The sequence below is a fragment of the Salmo salar genome, chromosome 03, assembly GCF_965601325.2.
Source record: "Salmo salar chromosome 03, fSalSal1, whole genome shotgun sequence".
Taxonomy (NCBI): Eukaryota; Metazoa; Chordata; class Actinopteri; order Salmoniformes; family Salmonidae; genus Salmo; species Salmo salar.
The window spans coordinates 46,951,423-46,973,258 of record NC_138293.1 but is presented as its reverse complement, the minus strand read 5'-3'; the positions used below and the strand labels follow the sequence as shown (position 1 = coordinate 46,973,258).

Below are 21,836 nucleotides of genomic sequence, written 5' to 3'. Positions count from 1 at the left end.
TCTGCAGTCCAACTCAGGCATTGCTTCAAAGTTATCTTAACCTAACACAGCATGCAGGGTGTTTATTCCTGGCCCAAAACCTTAAAGACCAAATGATAGAGGACATTGCACACCTGCAGATAGGGAAGGTACCGGATTGAGTAAAACAGCAGTTGGCGAGCCTACTCACCGCACAGATAGATGTTTCCCATATTGAAAATGAACCTTTGGTCGGGATTGCCATAGATACTGCATATCTGAGTGGGAACGGAATTTAACAGTAGTCTGACCCCAGTTTGAGAAAATGTATGTTATGAAAGTGAATAGATTCCAATCTATGCGAATGCAGCAAGGTGACCATTTCATCAGGCTGGGCCGAGGGGGCTACTGGGAAAGGGGCAAAGAGACCTGGATTTCCACTACCGACTATTGTGTTGAGGGAAAATGGGTAACTTGCTCATGCGCCACCATGCGTTCTTTCTCACATAGTGGTTCAGCAGTGTGGGAGGTAGTTATTCTGGTAGAGGCAACAGGGGCTTGGCAAGTCTGAGCGACCCAGTGGTGTGTGATTCATCATCAAATATGATCTACGAAGGATCGCTCTGCCCAATCCCAACTGAACCATTCTGTTTAGAAGTACATTTCCCGGTGCAATTGGGTGGGATACACGTCCCTCATGTCCAGGCTTTACAGTTGCAAGCAGCATGGTGGAGTAATGATTTGATAGAAGAAAGGAACTATAATTTATTCAAGATGGCAGAGTATGTAAGGGAAAGTGTAAAAGCTGCTCAAGAAGAATCCAGACAGGCCGATTTAATCCATTTTAAATTCAGGCTGATTTTGAACGTTTGCCCACTGATAAAGAAAGGATCAGTCTATAATTTTAATGGTAGGTTTATTTGAACAGTGAGAGACAGAATAACAACAAAAATATCCAGAAAAACGCATGTCAAAAATGTTATAAATTGATTTGCATTTTAATGAGGGAAATAAGTATTTGACCCCCTCTCAATCAGAAAGATTTCTGGCTCCCAGGTGTCTTTTATACAGGTAACGAGCTGAGATTAGGAGCACACTCTTAAAGGGAGTGCTCCTAACCGCAGCTTGTTACCTGTATAAAAGACACCTGTCCACAGAAGCAATCAATCAATCAGATTCCAAACTCTCCACCATGGCCAAGACCAAAGAGCTCTCCAAGGATGTCAGGGACAAGATTGTAGACCTACACAAGGCTGGAATGGGCTACAAGACCATCGCCAAGCAGCTTGGTGAGAAGGTGACAACATTTGGTGCGATTATTCGCAAATGGAAGAAACACAAAAGAACTGTCAATCTCCCTCGGCCTGGGGCTCCATGCAAGATCTCACCTCGTGGAGTTGCAATGATCATGAGAACGGTGAGGAATCAGCCCAGAACTACACGGGAGGATCTTGTCAATGATCTCAAGGCAGCTGGGACCATAGTCACCAAGAAAACAATTGGTAACACACTACGCCGTGAAGGACTGAAATCCTGCAGCGCCCGCAAGGTCCCCCTGCTCAAGAATACATATACATGCCCGTCTGAAGTTTGCCAATGAACATCTGAATGATTCAGAGGACAACTGGTGTGGCTCAAGAAGAAGCACATTAAGGTCCTGGAGTGGCCTAGCCAGTCTCCAGACCTTAATCCCATAGAAAATCTGTGGAGGGAGCTGAAGGTTCGAGTTGCCAAACGTCAGCCTCGAAACCTTAATGACTTGGAGAAGATCCATCCTGAGATGTGTGCAAACCTGGTGGCCAACTACAAGAAACGTCTGACCTCTGTGATTGCCAACAAGGGTTTTGCCACCAAGTACTAAGTCATGTTTTGCAAAGGGGTCAAATACTTATTTCCCTCATTAAAATGCAAATCAATTTATAACATTTTTGACATGCGTTATTCTGGATTTTGTTGTTGTTATTCTGTCTCTCATTGTTCAAATAAACCTACCATTAAAATGATAGACTGATCATTTCTTTGTAAGTGGGCAAAAGTACAAAATCAGCAGGGGATCAAATACTTTTTTCCCCCACTGTATGTGTGTGTCTGTGTGAATGTGTAGCCTGTGTGTACCCACTGGAGGAGAACCCATGATAGCTGCACTCTGACATGTGGCCTGTCCTGCTGATGGCCTCCAGGCTCACGCTGTAGTTGGTCCCGCAGGTGATGCATCCCATCAGGCAGTGCGTGTCCATGGTGTGGCACTTGGCATATCCCCGCGATGATGTCAGCGCAGTGACGTAGAAGCTTGCCCATCTAGCATGGGTCCAGGTGATGTTGGTCATGGCTTGGGTCACCTGGTCTACTGTCAGGGTGGAGGGACAGCAGGGACCTGGGAAGGGAGCAGAATGTAAAACTAGTGCACTGGATAGGGAATATGGTGTCATTTGAGTCACAGACCAAGTTTGCCAAACTCTCTATATACAGTGTATTCAGACCCCTTGACTTTTTCCTCATTTTGTTACGTTACAGCCTTATTCTAAAATGAGTTAGTGTTTTTTTCCCCTCATCAATCTATCCCATAATGACAAAGGAAAAACAGGTTTTTAGAAATTTTAGCAAAAATTACAAATAAAAAAACTGAAATATCACATTTACATAAGTGTTCAGAGCCTTTACTCAGTACTTTGTTGAAGCACCTTTGGCAGCGATTACAGCCTCAAGGCTTCTTGGGTATGACACTACAAACTTGGCACATCTGTATTTGGGGTGTTTCTCACATTCTTCTCTGCAGATCCTCTCAAGCTCTGTCAAGTTGGATGGGGAGGGTCGCTGCATAGCTATTTTCAGGTCTCTCCAGAGATGTTCGATCGGGTTCAAGTCCGGGCTCTAGCTTGGCCACTCAAGAACATTCAAAGACTTGTCCCAAAGCCAGTCCTGCATTGTCTTGGCTGTGTGCTTAGGGTCGTTGTCCTGTTGGAAGATGAACCTGAGCGCTCTTGAGCAGGTTTACATCAAGAATCTGTATTTTCCAACTTTCATCTTTCCCTCGATCCTGACCAGTCTCCCAGTCCCTGCCACTGAAAACATCCCCCTAGCATGATGCTGCCACCACCATGCTTCACCGTAGGGATGGTGCCAGGTTTCCTCCAGACATGATGCTTGGCATTCATGTGCCTTTTACTGAGGAGTGGTTTCTGTCTGGCCACTCTACCATAAAGGCCTGATTGGTGGAATGCTGCAGAGATGGTTGTCCTTCTCGAAGGTTCTCCCATCTCCACAGAGGAAGCGCTGTCAGAGCGCTGATTGTCACTCTGACAGCGCTCTGGAGCGCTGTCAGAGTGACAATCAAGTTCTTGGTCACCTCCCTGGCCAAGGCTCTTCTTCCCCGATTGCTCAGTTTGGCTGGGTGGCCAGCTCTTGGAAGAGTCTTGGTGGTTCCAAGCTTCTTCCATTTAAGAATGATGGAGGCAACTTTGTTCTTGGGGACCTTCAATGCTGCAAACATTTTTTGGTACCCTTCCCCAGATCTGTGCCTTAACACAATCCTGTCTTGGAGCTCTACGGACAATTCCTTCAACGTCATGGCTTGGTTTTTGCTCTGACATGCACTGTCAACTAGGTGTGTGCCTTTCCAAATCATGTCCAATCAATTGAATTTACCACAGGTGGACTCCAATCAAGTTGTAGAAACATCAAGGATGATCAATGGAAACAGGATGCACCTGAGCTCAATTTCGAGTCTCATAGCAAAGGGTCTGAATACTTGTGTAAATAAGGTATTTCTGTTTTTGTCTCAAATGTAAAAACCTGTTTTGGCTTTGTCATTATGGGGTATTGTGTATAGATTGATGAGAAAAACATTTAATTGAATCATTTTTAGAATAATGCTGTAACATAACAAAATGTGGAAAAAGGGAAGGCGTCTGAATACTTTTTCTGAATGCACTGTATATGGCTCTGGGTGAAGGAACAGGTTATATTAAACCCCACACATTCACCAAGTACAAGTCTCAAATGACACCCTAATTCCCATATTGCACTACTCATTAACACATTCTCTCACACAGGGTTTCCCGTACCTGTCTCCAGGGGCACGCTGTAGCTGGGCAGGCTTCGCCCCACTGCCGTGCTGGCATACGCCGTAACATCATAGGTGGCTCCACAGGACAGCTGTGTGAGCTGACAGGAGGTGGAGACGGATTGACAGGTGTGTGTGTTGGTGAGCCCCAGGGCTGTGATGGTGTAGGTAGTGTTGAGGGTGTTGGAGGCCATGTACAGGACACTGACATTGGAGGACGAGTTGATCTGAGACACACTCAGGATCTCTGGAGAACAGGGAGCTGAAGGGGGAACCAGGGGTTAATGGATTGGTTCATTGATTGATGGATTGGATTCTTGAAAGTACAGTATGAATGAAAATATGGAATATATGTAATGTTTCTGTAAGTGACCGTACATTTCCAGTGCTATATTTGTCTATCTATTACTTGTCTTCACTGTGTATGTGTTTGTTACCTGCATTGTATGTATGAGTGTGTGTGTGTGTGTGTAACCTGTTTCTTGTGTGAATGTGTATGTGTGCTGTCGGTCTTGTGTGTGTGAATGTGTTTGTGTTACCTGTCTCATGTGTATGAGGTTTGCATGTGTGGTTGCAGCCTTGTATCTCGCGGCATGGTGTCACCACCACACTGTACTGTGTGTTACAGCGCAGGTCAGACAGAGCACACACAGGCGCCGTGTCCTTACAGTGGATGACTTCATCAATCTCCCCCGCCATCGTCTCGTATAGCTCCGCCCCTCGCACCGATGACCACATGATCTCCAGGGTTTCCGTGGACACCAGTGCTATGGTAACATCCTCTGGGCAACATGGGACTGAGGAGGAAGAAAAAAGAGGTGAGTGACTTGACAAAGGTGTGTGTGTGTGTGTGTGTGTGTGTGTGTGTGTGTGTGTGCGCGTGGACAGTATAATAACTCTTACTAGTAGTATAGTTCAACACTTCTCCTGGAGGACTGGACCCAGCATGGTTGTAGGCGAACACGGTGGTGAGGTAGGTGTACCCACACATGCAGTGGAATTGACAGGTGGTGTCGGTGGTATTACAGAGCTCCTCAGCGCCGTCGTCTCTCTTGATGAAGGCCATGTAGTGATCCACCAGGGGCATCTCGGTCCACTCCATCGAGCAGCTGCCTGCCTCGCGCTCCTCTACCCAGATACGCTCCGGAGTGCACGGGACTGATGGAGAGACACGAGATATATAAATATAGAACTCCAGGCAGCACATTACATTATCTACAGTGGCAAGAAAAAGTATGTGAACCCTTTGGAAATACCTGGATTTCTGCATCAATTGGTCATAACATTTGATCAGATCTTCATCTAGGTCACAACAATAGACAAACACAGTATGCTTAAACTAATAACACACAAACAATTCTACATTTTCATGTCTTTATTAAACACTGTGTAAACATTCACAGTGCAGAGTGGAAAAAGTGTGTGAACCCTTGGATTTAATATCTGGTTGACCCTCCTATGGCAGCAATAACCTCAACCAAATGTGTTCTGTAGTTGCGGATCAGAACTGCACAACGGTCAGGAGGAATTTTGGACCATTCTTCTTTATAAAACTGTTTCAGTTCAGCAATATTCTTGGGATGTCTGGTGTGAACTGCTTTCTTGAGGTCATGCCACAGCATCTCAATCGGGTCGAGGTCAGGACTCTGACTGGACCACTCCAGAAGGCGTATTTTCTTTTGTTGAAGCTGTGCCTTTTTTTCTCTACACATAGTGTTGTGTGTTCCTTCCAAACAACTCAACTGTAGTTTCATCTGTCCACAGAATATTTTGCCAGTAGCGCTGTGGAACATCCAGGTGCACTTTTGCAAACTTCAGACGTTCAGCAATGTTTTGTTGGACAGCAGTGGCTTCTTCCGTGGTGTCCTCCCATGAACACCGTTCTTGTTTAGTGTTTTACATATCGTAGACTCGTCAACAGAGATGTTAGCATGTTCTGTAAGTCTTTAGCTGACACTCTAGGATTCTTTTTAACCTCATTGAGCATTCTGCACTGTGCTCTTGCAGTCATCTTTGCAGGACGGCCACTCCTAGGGAGAGTAGCAACAGTACTGAACTTTCTCCGTTTATAGACAATGTGTCTTACCGTGGACTGATGAACATCAAGGCTTTTAGAGATACTTTTGTAACCCTTTCCAGCTTTATGCAAGTCAACAATACTTAATCTTAGGTCTTCTGAGATCTCTTTTGTTCGAAGCGTGGTTCACATCTGGCAATGCTTCTTGTGAATAACAAACTCACATTTTGTGAGTGTTTTTTATAGGGCAAGGCAGCTCTAACCAACATCTCCAATCTCGTCTCATTGATTGGACTCCAGGCTAGCTGATTCCTGACACCAATTAACTTTTGGAGAAGTCATTAGCCTAGGGGTTCACATACTTTTTCCAACCTACACTGTGAATGTTTAAATTATGTATTCAATATAGACAATAAAAATGCAATAATTTGTGTGTTATTAGTTTAAGCACACTATGTTTGTCTTTTGTTGTGACTTAGATGAAGATCAGATCAAATTTGATGACCAATTTATGCAGAAATACAGGTAATTCCAGAGATCACATACTTTTTCTTGCCACTGTAGACCTTATACCATAGTAATAACACTGGAAATATCTGGAGGGCATGGGACTGACAGAGAGACACAAGAAAGATTAGCATAGGATTACATTACACATACCTTATCCCTGAGATTAGGTTAAGGGTCACAGATGAGAGGTCAAGGGTTAGGGGTATACATACATGTGATGAAGTCCTCAGGGTCAGAGGGGTTGCTGCGTCCAGCACTGTTCTCGGCAGTAACAGTCACACGGTGGTTCTGCCCGCAGCGCAGTGGACTGATGATACAGTACCTCTCTGAGGCAGAGCAGTTCTGACCAGTAGAGGTCTTGGCCAAGTAGTCATCCGCACCACGCACCGTCTGCCAGTAGACTGACAACTCCACAGACGTGCCTTGGGTCAACAACACCTGGATGGCTTCAGGGCTGAGAGGACCTGGAACAGAGAGAAACATGCAATTATTTAAAGACACAAAAATAAACGTAATGATAGAAATGAATATGCACATAAGCACACTGATTGACACACAGAGAGACTCGCATACATCTATTCAAGGAAAAACACAAACACAGTGCAGACATATACAGTAATACCTGGGTTGTAATTAACTCTGCCTACCCAGCCTGGTCTCATAGACTAGACATAACATACAGTGCCTTGCAAAAGTATTCATCCCCCTTGGCGTTTTTCCTATTTTGTTGCATTACAACCTGTAATTTAAATGGATTTTTATTTGGATTTCATGTAATGGACATACACAAAATAGTCCAAATTGGTGAAGTGAAATAAAAAAAAATACTTATTTCAAAAAATGTAAAAAAAAACAACAATAAATACAGAAAAGTGGTGTGTATTCACCCCCTTTGCTATGAAGCCCCTAAATAAGATCTGGTGCAACCAATTACCTTCAGAAGTCACATAATTAGTTAAATAAAGTCCACCTGTGTGCAATCTAAGTGTCACATGATTTCTATATATATATATATATATATATATATATACATATATATACATATATATACATACATACATACATACATACATACATACATACATACATACATACATACATACATACATACATACATACATACATACATACATACATACAGCTGTTCTGAAAGGCCCCAGAGTCTGCAACACCACTAAGCAAGGGGCACCACCAAGCAAGTGTCACGATTCCCACCGACGGTGGCGCCCCCTCCTGCTCGGGTGGCGCTCGGTGGTCGTCGTCACCGGCCTATTAGCTGCCACCGATTCCCTTTTTGGTTTTCCCTTTTTTTGGTTTTGGGCACCTGTGTTCAGTTTAGTTAATTAGCGGGGCTATTTAATTTAGCTGGCCCGCTTCCGTGTTGTGCGGGATTGTTTCTTGTCAGACGGCTTATGTTCGTGTCGGCGTTGTTTTACGCCGTATGTGTTTTCTCCCCTGTGTTTGGGAACATTTGTTTTTGTGTGAGTGTATATTAAAAACACCACTACCCTGTGTTCGCTGCTTCCTGCGCCTCATTCCTCCTCCACGACTACCAAGCCGTAACAGCAAGTGGCACCATGAAGACCAAGGAGCTCTCCAAACAGGTCAGGGAAAAAGTTGTGGAGAAGTACAGATCAGGGTTGGGTTATAAAAAAATATCAGAAACTTTGAACATCCCACGGAGCACCATTAAATCCATTATTAAAAAATGGAAAGAATATGGCACCACAACAAACCTGCCAAGAGAGGGCCGCCCACCAAAACTCACAGACCAGGCAAGGAGGGCATTAATCAGAGAGGCAACAAAGAGACCAAAGATAACCCTGAAGGAGCTGCAAAGCTCCACAGCGGAGATTGGAGTATCTGTCCATAGGACCACATTAAGCCTTACACTCCACAGAGCTGGGCTTTAAGGAAAAGTGTCCAGAAAAAAGCCATTGCTTAAAGAAAAAAAATAAACAAACACTTTTGGTGTTCGCCAAAAGGCATGTGGGAGACTCAACAAACATATGAAAGAAGGTACTCTGGTCAGATGAGACTGAAATGTAGCTTTTTGGCCATCAAGGTAAACGCTATGTCTGGCGCAAACCCAACACCGCTCATCACCCCGAGAACACCATCCCCACAGTGAAGCATGGTGGTGGCAGCATCATGCTGTGGGGATGTTTTTCATTTTCAGGGACTGGGAAACTGGTCAGAATTGAAGGAATGATGGATGACGCGAAATACAGGGAAATTCTTGAGGGAAGCCTGTTTCAGTCTTCCAGAGTTTTGAGACTGGGATGAGGTTCACCTTCCAGCAGGACAATGACCCTAAGCATACTGCTAAAGTGTCACGCCCTGACCTTAGAGAGACGTTTTATTTCTCTATTTGGTTAGGTCAGGGTGTGATGTGGGGTGGGCATTCTATGTTGTCTATTTCTTTGTTTTTGGCCGATTATGGTTCCTAATCAGAGGCAGCTGGAAACATACTTAGGCAGCCTTTTCCCACCTGTGTTTTGTGGTTAGTTATTTTCTCTTTAGTATTCTATTACCTGACAAAACTGTTCGCTTTTCGTTTTGTTACTTTGTTCGAGTGTTTTTTGATCAATAAAAATCATGAACACTTTCCACGCTGCGCTTTGGTCCGACGAGAGCCGTTACAGAACTAACCACCACCAAAGGACCAAGCAGCGTGGTCAGGACGAATGGACCTGGGCGGAAATCCTAGACGGGAAAGGACCCTGGAGGCAGGACGGGGAGTATCGCCGTCCGAAGGAGGAGATAGAGGCAGCGAGAGTAGAACGGCGATGTTACAAGGAATTAGCACGGCAACAACGGAAGCCCGAGAGGCAGCTCCCAAAAAAATCTGTGGGGGGGGCACACGGGGAGATTGGCCAAGTCAGGGTTGAGACCTGAGCCAACTCCCCGTGCTTACCGTGGGGAGCATGTGACCAGTCAGGCACCGTGTTATGCTGTGATCAGCACTATATCTCCAGTGCGCATTCATAGCCCGGTGCGCTCTGTGCCTGCGCCCGCATTTGCCATGCTAGAGTGGGCATTCAGCCAGGACGGATTGTGCCGGCTCAGCGCTCCTGGTCTCCAGTACGCCTCCTCGGTCCAGGATATCCTGCGCCAGCTCTACGCACTGTGTCGCCAGTGCGCCTTCACAGCCCAGTTCGTCCTGTGCCAGCACCCCGCACTTGCCGGGCTAAAGTGAGCATTCAGCCAGGACGGGTTGTGCCAGCCCTACGCTCCAGACCTCCAGTGTGCCTCCACGGCCCAGTATATCCTGTGCCAGCTCCGTGCACCCGGTCTCCAGTGCGTCTCTCCAGCCTGGTACGCCCTGTGCCTGCTCTGCACACCCGGCCTCCAGTGCGTCTCCCCAGTCCGGTGAGACCTGTTCCGGCTCCACGTACGAAGCCTCCAATGATGATCCATGGTCCGAAGCCTGTAGTGATGATCCATGGCACGAAGCCTCCAGTGATAATCCATGGCCCGTAGCCTCCAGTGATAATCCATGGCCCGGAGCCTCCAGTGATGATCCATGGCACGAAGCCTCCAGTAGAGGTCGACCGATTAATCGGAATGGCCGATTAATTAGGGCCGATTTCAAGTTTTCATAACGATCGGAAATCAGTATTTTTAGATGCCGATTTGGCCGTTTTTTTTTTTAAGACCTTTATTTAACTAGGCAAGTCAGTTAAGAACACATTCCTATTTTCAATGACGGCCTAGGAACGGTGGGTTAACTGCCTTGTTCAGGGGCAGAACGACAGATTTTTACCTTGTCAGCTCAGGGATTCAATCTTGCAACCTTACGGTTAACTAGTCCAACGCTCTAACCACCTGCTTTACATTGCACTCCACGAGGTTACGCGAATGCAGTAAGAAGCTAAGGTAAGTTGCTAGCTAGCATTAAACTTATCTTATAAAAACAATCAATCAATCATAATCACTAGTTAACTACACATGGTTGATGATATTACTAGTTTATCTAGCCTGTCCTGCGTTGCATATAATCGCTTAGGTACACGTTGCTCCAACCATAAACATCAATGCCTTTCTTGGACATTGAAATCAGTATGATATGTTATGTTTGGTATGGTTACGTTAGCCACAACAAATTGGATTTCGTAACGTGTCATACATATTGTAAATTTGTAACATATTGTACAAATTGAAATTCGTAACATATATGAATTGTAATTCATAACATATCATACGAAATGGATGATGGACGTACACAAATTAATATATACCATAGGAAACTTAACATATCATTCTAAATAGAGGGAGACATATTTACTATGCTACGTCTACCCCTGAGTCCAGGTTGGCCTACCACTAGGTGGATAGGCTCTGATGAAAATGTTTACCAGCCCCATAGCAGACCCCTCCCAACCAGTGACTCTTTCTGCCAGGCTTTGTCATATTTGTTACATTGTGTCTATTGTTGAGTATTGTGTCTATACACAAAGTATAAATAGCTTTTCCCTTTCGGTCATCTAGCCAGGTCTTTCTCTCGACAAAGGTTACAACATCTTACCAAAGCCTTCCTGGTCAAATAAAAGCTATTTTAAGTTACCAAACACCCAATTGCCATGCTTAAGGGTGATCTGACACACAGTGAGGTCGTCTCCGGGGCGACCGTCCAGGTCCCATGCCGTGCCCTTAATGCAGTAGGTGGTGCCGGGCTCCAGTTCATCAAAGTTCATGAAGGGATTGCTGGTGTTGAGTTTGAGGCGGAAGTCGGAGCCTTCCCTGATGATGCAGAGGATGTAGAGGATGACATGGTCTACCGGAGACCAGGTCACCAAGATGGTGTCATTACTGGGAGAGGTTGAGTTGAGCTCTGGGGCCACCACCACTGGGGATGGTAAGGGAGGAAACTGAAGATTAATAAATTGATAGACAGGGGGAGAGGGGGAGAGACAGAGAGAGTCATCATTCTTTGCTTGTTAGGTGTCAAATAATATTGATTTTCCTGTGGAAAATCTTGGGGAGAGGAGACAACGTAGTTCTCATGGTTTCACTTCTCATATTCTGAGGTTCAAATGGGGAGATAGTTACCGTTGCATCACAGTTTCCGCCCCATGCACCCACTATCCCAACGGAGCTGTGAAACTGCACTCCATTATGGCTCTAGGTAGGAGATAGCAGCCCTTTGTCTCTCAGAGCGTTTCAGTCATGATTAGGATCTTAAGTAAACAACTTTTAATTTAATTTGAAGAGTGAGTGAAAGTTGTGGGACAGACTCATTGACTGTGATCTATTCTTCAATGTGGCTCGGATGAAATAGATACTAATTGTCCTTTGCCTTTCTAATTAGTGCAACATTAAACTCAAGGCCACTTCTGATATGTGGCATTCTGCCCTTCTAACCATAGGTCCTGAGACAGTTTTAGAACTTGTCTCAAAGAAGTGTAAGGTTATGTCTTGGTTTGGGAAAACAGATTTTGGAATAGCTCAGCTACCTGAACAGGTATATGAACCTGGACAGGAATATGTATCTAAACAGGTGCATATATCCGACAGGTAAATATCTGAACGGGTCTATACACACTACAGTTCAAAAGTTTAGGGTCACTTAGAAATGTCCTTCTTTTCCATGAAAACATACATGAAATGAGTTGCAAAATGTATAGGAAATATAGTCAAGACGTTGACAAGGTTATAAATAATGATTTTTAATTGAAATAATAATTGTGTCCTTCAAACTTTGCTTTCGTCGAAGAATCCTCCATTTGCAGCAATTACAGCCTTGCAGACCTTTGGCATTCTAGTTGTCAATTTGTTGAGGTAATCTGAAGAGATTTCACCCCATGCTTCCTGAAGCACCTCCCACAAATTGGATTGGCTTGATAGGCACTTCTTATGTACCATACGGTCAAGCTGGTCCCACAACTGCTCAATAGGGTTGAGATGCAGTGACTGTGCTGGCCACTCCATTATAGACAGAATACCAGTTAACTGCTTCTTCCCTAAATAGTTCTTGCATAGTTTGGAGCTGTGCTTTGGGTCATTGTCCTGTTGTAGGAGGATATTGGTTCCAATTAAGTGCCGTCCACAGGGTATGGCATGGCGTTGCAAAATGGAGTGATAGCCTTCCTTCTTCAAGATCCCTTTTACCTTGTACAAATCTCCCACTTTACCACCACCAAGCACCCCAGACCATCACATTGCCTTCACCATGTTTGACAGATGGCATCAAGAACTCCTCCATCTTTAAAAAAAAAATTGTCTCACAAATGTTATTTTTTGTGATCCAAACACCTCAAACTTAAATTTGTCTGTCCATAACACTTTTTTCCAATCTTCCTCTGTCCAGTGTCAGTGTTCTTTTGCGCATCTTAATCTTTTATTTTTATTTGCTAGTCTGAGATATGGCTTTTTCTTTGCAACTCTGTCTAGAAGGCCAGCATCTCGGAGTCGCCTCTTCACTGTTGACGTTGAGACTGGTGTTTTGCGGGTACTATTTAATGAAGCTGCCAGTTGAGGACTTGTGAGGCGTCTGTTTCTCAAACTAGACACTAATGTACTTGTCCTCTTGCTCAGTTGTGGACCGGGGCCTCCCACTCCTCTTTCTATTCTGGGTAGAGCCAGTTTGCGCTGTTCTGTGAAGGGAGTGGTACACAGCGTTGTACGAGATCTTCAGTTTCTTACAATTTCTCGCATGGAATAACCTTAATTTCTCAGAACAAGAATAGACTGACGAGTTTCAGAAGAAAGTTCTTTGTTTCTGGCCATTTTGAGCCTGTAATCAAACCCACAAATGCTGATGCTCCAGATACTCATGTAACCCTCTCACCAGGCTCGAATATGACTCTCACAATATTAATTTATGTAGAGTGCCTCAACAGCATGGGATGTTAGGTGAGAAGGACATCTCCAATAAGAATTCATATTGTAAACTATCTAGGGTTATGACAATAGGGTATTCACTTCAGATGAAATGATTATAGGTTTCTGTTATTGAATCAGGATAAACCATCCCATGCATTAAATGAAATTGAAACAATCAATGACTCCACCAAGGCAACATACATAACGTTCCATATGTGTATTAAAACATTTTCAAACACAAATACATTTTCAGACACAACATCAAAAGAAATAAAAAATAATAAACCACAATGAGTCGTGCACAACCGTGTCCAAATGATTTCAAGTTTGCTTAAATAAACCGTTGGCGCGCGTTGGAGCTAAAAATAAAATGACAACACCCAAAAATATCCAGAAGCACCTCACATTGTGGTTACTCAGTACTTAGTAGATATTCCCTCAGGGAAGTATGGCAGTTCCATGCAGGTTTCCTCACAAAGTCCAAGGCAAGCACAGCTACCCATGCAGACAGTACTCCTTAGCCGTAACCGATATCCCATGGGAACATGAACTTGTTAAGCTTCCCATGCAATTATCTCCCGGTGTCACACGATGCTAGGCTAACCTCAAGGCTGGCAAATACCTCCACGACGAGACGGTAGCTTCAGTCTTTACTAAGTTTTAACAAAACTATAACAACTCTTTTATAATTTCCCTTCATGTCTTAGTAGGTATGGGTTTTGTTCTAGTTCTGTCGTGTTTTATAATTTTTCTTCACCAACGGTCCGAATGTAAAACGTCCATCCCTTTATCAACGTCTTTTCCCTCTCTTTTTTGCCAGGCCTCCCGTTAACCAGGTCAACTCCCATTGGCCACAGCTTAACAAGCGACCTTATTGGTCAAAACTTAAACTTCAAAGTAAACTAAACTATTCACTTATACATTAAATAAATATTTCTTCAAAAAACATAATGCATTAACAACATACAGTTTAGGAGCAATTCAATCATATTTTAAATATAATACCAATTAATTATAACAAATAAACTCACTACTTGGTTCAAACAAGGGTATTAAACTCAACTAGTCTGAAGAAGGCCAGTTGTAATCTGTACAACAGTTTTCAGCTCTGCTAACATAATTGCAAAAGGGTTTTCTAATGATCAATTAGACTTCTAAAATGATAAACTTGGATTAGCCAACACAACGTGTCATTGGAACACAGGAGTGATGGTTCCTGATAATGGGCCTCTGTACGCCTATGTAGATATTCCTTAACAAATCAGCTGTTTCCAGCTACAATAGTCATTTACAACATTAACAATGTCTACACTGAATTTCTGATCAATTTGATGTTATTTTAATGGACAAAAAAATGTGCCTCTCTTTCAAAAACAAGGACATTTCTAAGTGACCCCAAACTTTTGAATGGTAGTGTATGTACCTAAACATGTGTATGTACATGATCTATTTACCTGTCCTGATATGAACAATTGTATTTACATGAGCAGGTATATTTGTAAACAGGTATATGGACAGGTAACTAAATCATCTACCTGTTCTGATCTGGACGGGTGCTGAGGGCTGGCTGTGTCCCCCACTGTTGACAGACATGACACTGAGGGTGTAGTCTGTGTATGGCTGCAACTGCAGCACCGTGCCTGGGGAGCTGGTCACCACGGTCTCTGAAAATAATTCTCCCACCTCAGACTTGGCCTGCAGGATGTAGCCACTAGCCCCAAACACCTCAGTGAACTCCATGGTGATGCTGTTGCTCTGCTTGGAGTAGGCCTGCTCAATGGTTGGTACCTCGGGGCCTGGTGGTTAGAGAAGAGTGGTCACGCACACATATGCACACATCGTCATCAGATTCAGTATCATCATCTTTCTTTTTTTATAATATACTGTATACATCTACAGTTGAAGTCGGAAGTTTACATACACTTAGGTTGGAGTCATTAAAACTTGTTTTTCAACCACTCCACAAATGTCTTGTTCACAAACTATAGTTTTGGCAAGTCGAATAGGACATCTACTTTGTGCATGACACAAGTCATTTTTCCAACAATCGTTTACAGACAGATTATTTAACTTGTAATTCACTGTATCACAATTTCAGTGGGTCAGAAGTTTTACATACACTAAGTTGACTGTGCCTTTGAACAGCTTGGAAAATTCCAGAAATGATGTCATGGCTTTAGAAGCTTCTGATAGGCTAATTGACATCATTTGTGTCAATTGAAGGTGTACCTGTGGATGTATTTCAAGGCCTGCCTTCAAATGCAGTGCCTCTTTGCTTGACATCATGGGAAAATCAAAAGAAATCAGCCAAGACCTCAGAAAAGAAATTGTAGACCTCCACAAGTCTGGTTCATCCTTGGGAGCAATTTCCAAACGCCTGAACATACCACGTTCATCTGTACAAACAATAGTACGCAAGTATAAACACCATGGGACCACACAGCCGTCATACCGCTCAGGAAGGAGACGCGTTCTGTCTCCTAGACATGAACATACCAGACTACGGTTTGCAACTGTACATGGGGACAAAGATCGTACTTTTTGGAGAAATGTCCTCTGGTCTGATGAAACAAAAATAGAACTGTTTGGCCATAATGACCATCGTTATGTTTGGAGGAAAAAGGGGGAGGCTTGCAAGCCGAAGAACATCCCAACCGTGAAGCACGGGGGTGGCAGCATCATGTTGGGGGGTGCTTTGCTGCAGGAGGGACTGGTGTACTTCACAAAATAGATGGCATCATGAGGGAGGAAAATTATGTGGATATATTGAAGAAACATCTCAAGACATCAGTCAGGAAGTTAAAGCTTGGTCGCAAAATGGGTCTTCCAAATAAACAATGACCCCAAGCATACTTCCAAAGTTGTGGCAATATGGCTTAAGGACAACAAAGTCAAAGTATTGGAGTGGCCATCACAAAGCCCTGACCTCAATCCCATAGAAAATGTGTGGGCAGAACTGAAAAGTGTGTGCGAGCAAGGAGGCCTACAAACCTGACTCAGTAACACTAGCTCTGTCAGGAGGATTGGGCCAAAATTCACCCAACTTATTGTGGGAAGCTTGTGGAAGGCTACCCAAAACATTTGACCCAAGTTAAACAATTTAAAGGCAATGCTACCAAATACTAATTGAGTGTATGTACATTTCTGACCCACTGGGAATGTGTTGAAAGAAATAAAAGCTGAAATGAATCGTTCTCTCTACTATTATTCTGACATTTCCCATTCTTAAAATAAAGTGGTGATCCTAACTGACCTAAGACAGGGAATTTTTACTAGGATTAAATGTCAGGAATTGTGAAAAACTGAGGTTCAATGTATTTGGCTAAGGTGTATGTAAACTTCTTACTTCAACTGTATATATCTACAGTACCAGTCAAAGGTTTGGGACACATCTACTCATTCCAGGGTTTTTCTTTATTTTTACATTGTTGAATAATAGTGAAGACATCAAAACTATGACATAACACATAGGGAATCATGTAGTAACAGAAATAATTGTTAAACAAATCAAAATATATTTTATACTTGAGATTCTTAGCCACCCTCTGCCTTGATGACAGCTTTGCACACTCTTGGCATTCTCTCAGACAGCTTCATTTCAATTAATAGGTGTGCCTTGTTAAAAGTTAATTAGTGGAATTTATTTCCTTCTTAATGCGTTTCAGTTGTGTTGTGACAAGATAGGGTTGGTATAAAGAAGTCCATATTATTGCAAGAACAGCTCAAATAAGCGAAGAGAAATGATTGTCCATCAATACTTTAAGACATGAAGGTCAGTCAATACGGAACATTTCAAGAACTTTGAAAGCTTCTTCAAGTGCAGTCCCAAAAACCATCAAGCACTATGATGAAACTAGCTCTCATGAGGACCTCCACAGGAAAGGAAGACCCAGAGTTACCTCTGGATAAATTCATTAGAGTTACCAGCCTCAGAAATTGTATCCCAAATAAATGCTTCACAGAGTTCAAGTAACAGATACATCTCAACATCAACTGTTCAGAGGAGACTGCGTCAATCATGCCTTCGTGGTTGAATTGCTGCAAAGGAACCATTACTAAAGGACACCAATAAGAAGAGACTTGCTTGGGCTAAGAAATACAAGCAATGGACATTAGACCAGTGGAAATCTGTCCTTTGTTCTGATGAGTCCAAATTTGAGATTTCTATTCCACCCGCGTCTTTGTGAGACATGTCTTTGTGAGACACAGAGTAGGTGAACGGATGATCTCCGCATGTGTGGTTCCCACCTTGAAGCATGGAGGAGGAGGTGTGTTGGTGTGGGGGTGCTTTGCTGGTGACACCGTCTGTGATTTATTTAGAATTCAAGGCACACTTAATCAGCATGGTTACCGCAGCATTCTGCAGCGATTACGCCATCCCGTCTGGTTTGCACTTAGTGGGACTATCATTTGTTTTTCAACAGAACAATGACCCAACTCTCCTCCAGGCTGTGTAAGGGCTATTTGACCAAGAAGGAGAGTGATGAAGTGCTGCATTAGATGACCTGGCCTCCACAATCACCCGACCTCAACCCAGTTGAGATGGTTTGGGATGAGTTGGTCTGCAGAGTGAAGGAAAAGCAGCCAACAAGTGCTCAGCATATGTGGGAACTCCTTCAAGACTGTTGGAAAAGCATTCCAGGTGAAGCTGGTTGAGAGAATGCCCAGCGTGTGCAAAGCTGTCATCAAGGCAAAGGGTGGCTACTTTGAAGAATCTAACATATATAATCTATTTTGATTTGTTTGACACTTTTTTGGTTACTACATGATTCCATATGTTTTATTTTATAAGTTTGATGTCTTCACTATGATTATACAATGTAGAAAATAGTCAAATAAAGAAAAACCCTTGAATGAGTAGGTGTGTCCCAAACTTTTGACTGGTACTGTAGGTATATAGATATAGACAGTATATATATATATATATATAAATATAAATATAAAAATAAAGATGATGATTTAAATGGGGGGGGGGGGGGGGTATTTCACACTTTTATTGAGACAGTTTGGAAATCAGAAGGGGATACAGGTAGGTGGTAGCAACAGTGGGAAATATGGACGTGGGGATTGAACCACGGTCTCTGGTAGGGCATAGTATAATGTGACTTGTGCCGGGGAGTGTTACCACCAGTGCTATTCATAAAGTATGACGGAATAGGATAAAGACGCCTGTGATTTGTTTTCTCTCCATGTCCATTACGCACACACGTCCATTAGGCGCGCATACAGTAGCCAACATACATGAGCTCCTCTCCAACTCTGCGCAGCTCAGGACGTTTCCGGTTTTATCCATGGCCTCGACCCGCATGGTGTACACCGTATTGGGGGAGAGAGAGTTGACAGAGCCCTTTACGGAGTTGCCGCGGAACTGGGCGAAGAGCTGGCGCCGGAGTAACGACTCCATCGCACCGTCATACTTTTTGTGGTCACTTGGAACACAGAGAATGTTATGTCTGCAAAGTGGGGAAAGAACAGAAATCACTTATTAATACATTTTAGGCTTATTATTTGCGTTTATGTAATATTTTGTAAACACATGTATTAGAAGCTCTATGGTGTAATTCCCTGCCAACGCAAATCGTTTGGTGCTCCCGAGTGGCGCAGCGGAGTCACTACATACACCCTGGTTCGAATCCAGGCTGTATCACAACCGACCGTGATTGGGAGTCCCATAGGGCAGCGCACAATTGGACCAGCATCGTCCTGGTTTGGCCGGTGTAGGCTGTCATTGTAAATAAGAATTTGTTCTTAACTGACTTGCCTAGTGAAATAAATAAAACATTTAAAATAATCAGTTTGATGTTGAACCTATATTGTTTTTGGGTTGCAAACGCTTGAGTTTTTATTTTATGTCTACATTTCACAAATATAATTTGAGACATGTTGGTTGAATTCTGTAATGTACTGTCCACTTAATTATTTTTCTCTCCTGTGCATGCGAATTTGGTGAGCTGGCTGGATTAGTCAGTTTTAAAATGTATATAGTCTCTCTATTGTTATTTTACTGCTGCTCTTTAATTACTTGTTACTTTTATTTCTTATTCTTATCTGTATTTTTTAAAACTGCATTGTTCGTTAGGGGCTCGTAAGTAAACATTTCACTGTAAGGTCTACACCTGTTGTATTCGGAGCATGTGACTAACACAATTTGATTTGATTTGATTTGAGAGGGTTACATTTTTTGGGCCTCTGTCTGGGATGTTATTCAGTTGTTTTCCTTGAATGATACTGGTGTATTGTGCATACTTGTTAACCAAAACTGTTAACCTAAACCAGATGTTATAGGGATACCTGGAGAGGTTGGTCCCTGGCCTGTGCATCACCTGCATCTGCTGCTGAGGGGAAGATTGTTACTGATGTTAAAGGCCTGATAAGTCCCTCCCCTGCTGTTGATCTGAACACAGTTGTTTAGTGCCGTTAGCTCATTGGTGAAGAAATGCCACAGTGTACCTACTAATATGCAAGGTTACTGCAAGCTACGCATGTTTTCTGGTGTGAAGACTACTCCCAGTGGAGAAGAGGAGTATGATGCTTGGGCTGAACGGACTACTCATCTGCTGGATGAATGGCAATGTACTGAAAAGGTGAAGAAGCAGAGAATAGTTGAAAGTCTAAAGGGTCCTGCTGCTGACATTGTGAGGTTTTTGAAGATTGGGAATCCCACAGCTACTGCCACTGCTTACATGAATGCTCTTGAAACTGCATTCGGCAACACAGTGCATCTGATCTGATGGGAAGGTTCAGAAGCACGTTCCAGAATGAGGGAGAGAAGCTTTCTACATATGTACTGAGATTAAACAAACTGCTGCACAGTGTGTTTCGCAAATAGGAATTCAACTGTCTGAGATGAATCGCAAACACATTGAACAGAATGCGAGAGGTGCACTGTCACACAGCATGGTTGCTCTTCGCATACGGATGACCTTCAAGCTGTGTGAGCCACCTGCCTTCTCAGAGCGGCTTTCCGAGGTAAGGGAGGAGGAAGATATTATTCAAGACTGGAATGTTTTCACAAGTGTTGTGATGTCAGCAGCTGTCACTATAGTTGCTGCTGCAACCACAGAATCTAACAGTGACATTGAGTTGCTGAGAAAAGGAATGAGTGGCTTGAAAACTGAGATGACTTGTCTTAGGTCCACTGCTGTCACCACCGGTAAGCCTGACACATCCACTCAGAAGTCAGATTCCACTGTCAAAGTCAGAAAGAAGAATGCTGATCCATTTCAAGGTCCTACCAAGGATGAAGGTAGACCTGGTATCTTCTGCTATAAATGCGGAGAGGATGGACACTTCAAACAAGACTGTGAGGGTGAAGAAAACTTGAAGAAAGTCAACAAGCGTCTCATCCGCCAGAAACGGTCAATGGGGAACAACAGAGGGACCCAGTAAAGGAGTGGCCTGACTTCCCGATGAAGATACGTTCCACCAAGTGCAACAAGAAAGGTCAAGCAGTAAAAGGCCTACTACCTACTGGTTTAGTGGGCCATAGTGCTGTTGTTCCTGTACAGATTGAAGGCATCTATGCTAAAGCATTATTAGATAGTGGGTCTCACATTACTCTACTCTACAGGTTATTTTACCACAAGTTCTTGACACATCTGCCATTAAAGCAAATTAAACACTTGAAGATTTGGGGCCTTAGCTTAGAGCAATACTCCTATGATGGCTATTTGTCGCTGAAGTTTTAGTTTTCAGGATCAGTAAGAGTGTAGCGGAGACCATTGAAGCACTTATGTTGGTATGTCCAGACCCGTCCATGAAAGGTGAAGTCTATCCTGGTTGGTACGAACACTGCTGTGGTGAGAAGGCTGATCACGGCCTGTGTAGAGAAAGGAGGTGAAGATTTTATAAAAATCATATATTCTTGGTTGCAACACTCACTACGAGTTCCAAACTGCCTCTGGAATCAACGTCAGCACAATAACTGTTTGTCTGGAGCTTCATAAAATGGGTTTCCATGGCCGAGTAGCCGCACATAATTCTAAGATCACCATGTGCAATGCCAAGCGTCGGCTGGAGTGGTGTAAAGCTCGCTGCTCCAGAGTCTTTGGACTCTGGAGCAGTGGAAACGCGTTCTCTGGAGTGATAAATCACGCTTCACCATCTGGCAGTCCGACGGACGAATCTGGGTTTGGCGGATGCCAAGAGAACGATACCTGCCTGAATGTATAGTGCCAACTGTAAAGTTTGGTGGAGGAGGAATAATGGTCTGAGGCTGTTTTCATGGTTCGGGCTAGGCCCCTTAGTTCCAGTGAAGGAAAATCTTAACGCTACAGCATACGATGACATTCTAGACAATTCTGTGCTTTCAACTTTGTGGCAACAGTTTGGGGAAGGCCCTTTCCTGCACAAAGCGAGGTCCATACAAAAATGGTTTCTCGAGATCGGTGTGGAAGAACTTGACTGGTCCTGCACAGAGCCCTGATCTCAACCCCATCAAACACCTTTGGGATGAATTGGAAC

At 43.5% G+C, this 21,836-nt stretch overlaps 1 protein-coding gene across 1 annotated transcript; it reads right to left on the bottom strand.

The window, feature by feature from the left end:
* Nucleotides 1–344: 344 nt before the first annotated feature.
* Nucleotides 345–18,777, bottom strand: LOC106600531 (fibronectin type III domain-containing protein 7-like). Its single transcript, XM_014191956.1, has 9 exons — nt 18,615–18,777; nt 14,909–15,169; nt 11,116–11,397; nt 6,761–7,012; nt 4,925–5,179; nt 4,561–4,818; nt 4,023–4,283; nt 2,074–2,332; nt 345–366 (listed from the first exon to the last, which is right to left on the bottom strand). Exons 1-9 carry the CDS (start codon nt 18,775–18,777, stop codon nt 345–347), a joined length of 2,013 nt encoding a protein of 670 aa, XP_014047431.1.
* Between the last annotated feature and the right edge of the window lie 3,059 nt (nt 18,778–21,836).

Bases quoted from the DNA above. Each gene is read 5' to 3' on its own strand.
- LOC106600531 (XM_014191956.1), bottom strand. From the start codon at position 18,777: ATGGAGTCGTTACTCCGGCGCCAGCTCTTCGCCCAGTTCCGCGGCAAC. The intron at 4,284-4,560 runs GTAACACAAACA...TTCCCCCTTCAG, and splicing joins ACCTCATACACATGAGACAG to CTCCCTGTTCTCCAGAGATC. The intron at 367-2,073 runs GTACACACAGGC...CCCCTTTCCCAG, and splicing joins CATGGGTTCTCCTCCAGTGG to TAGCCCCCTCGGCCCAGCCT.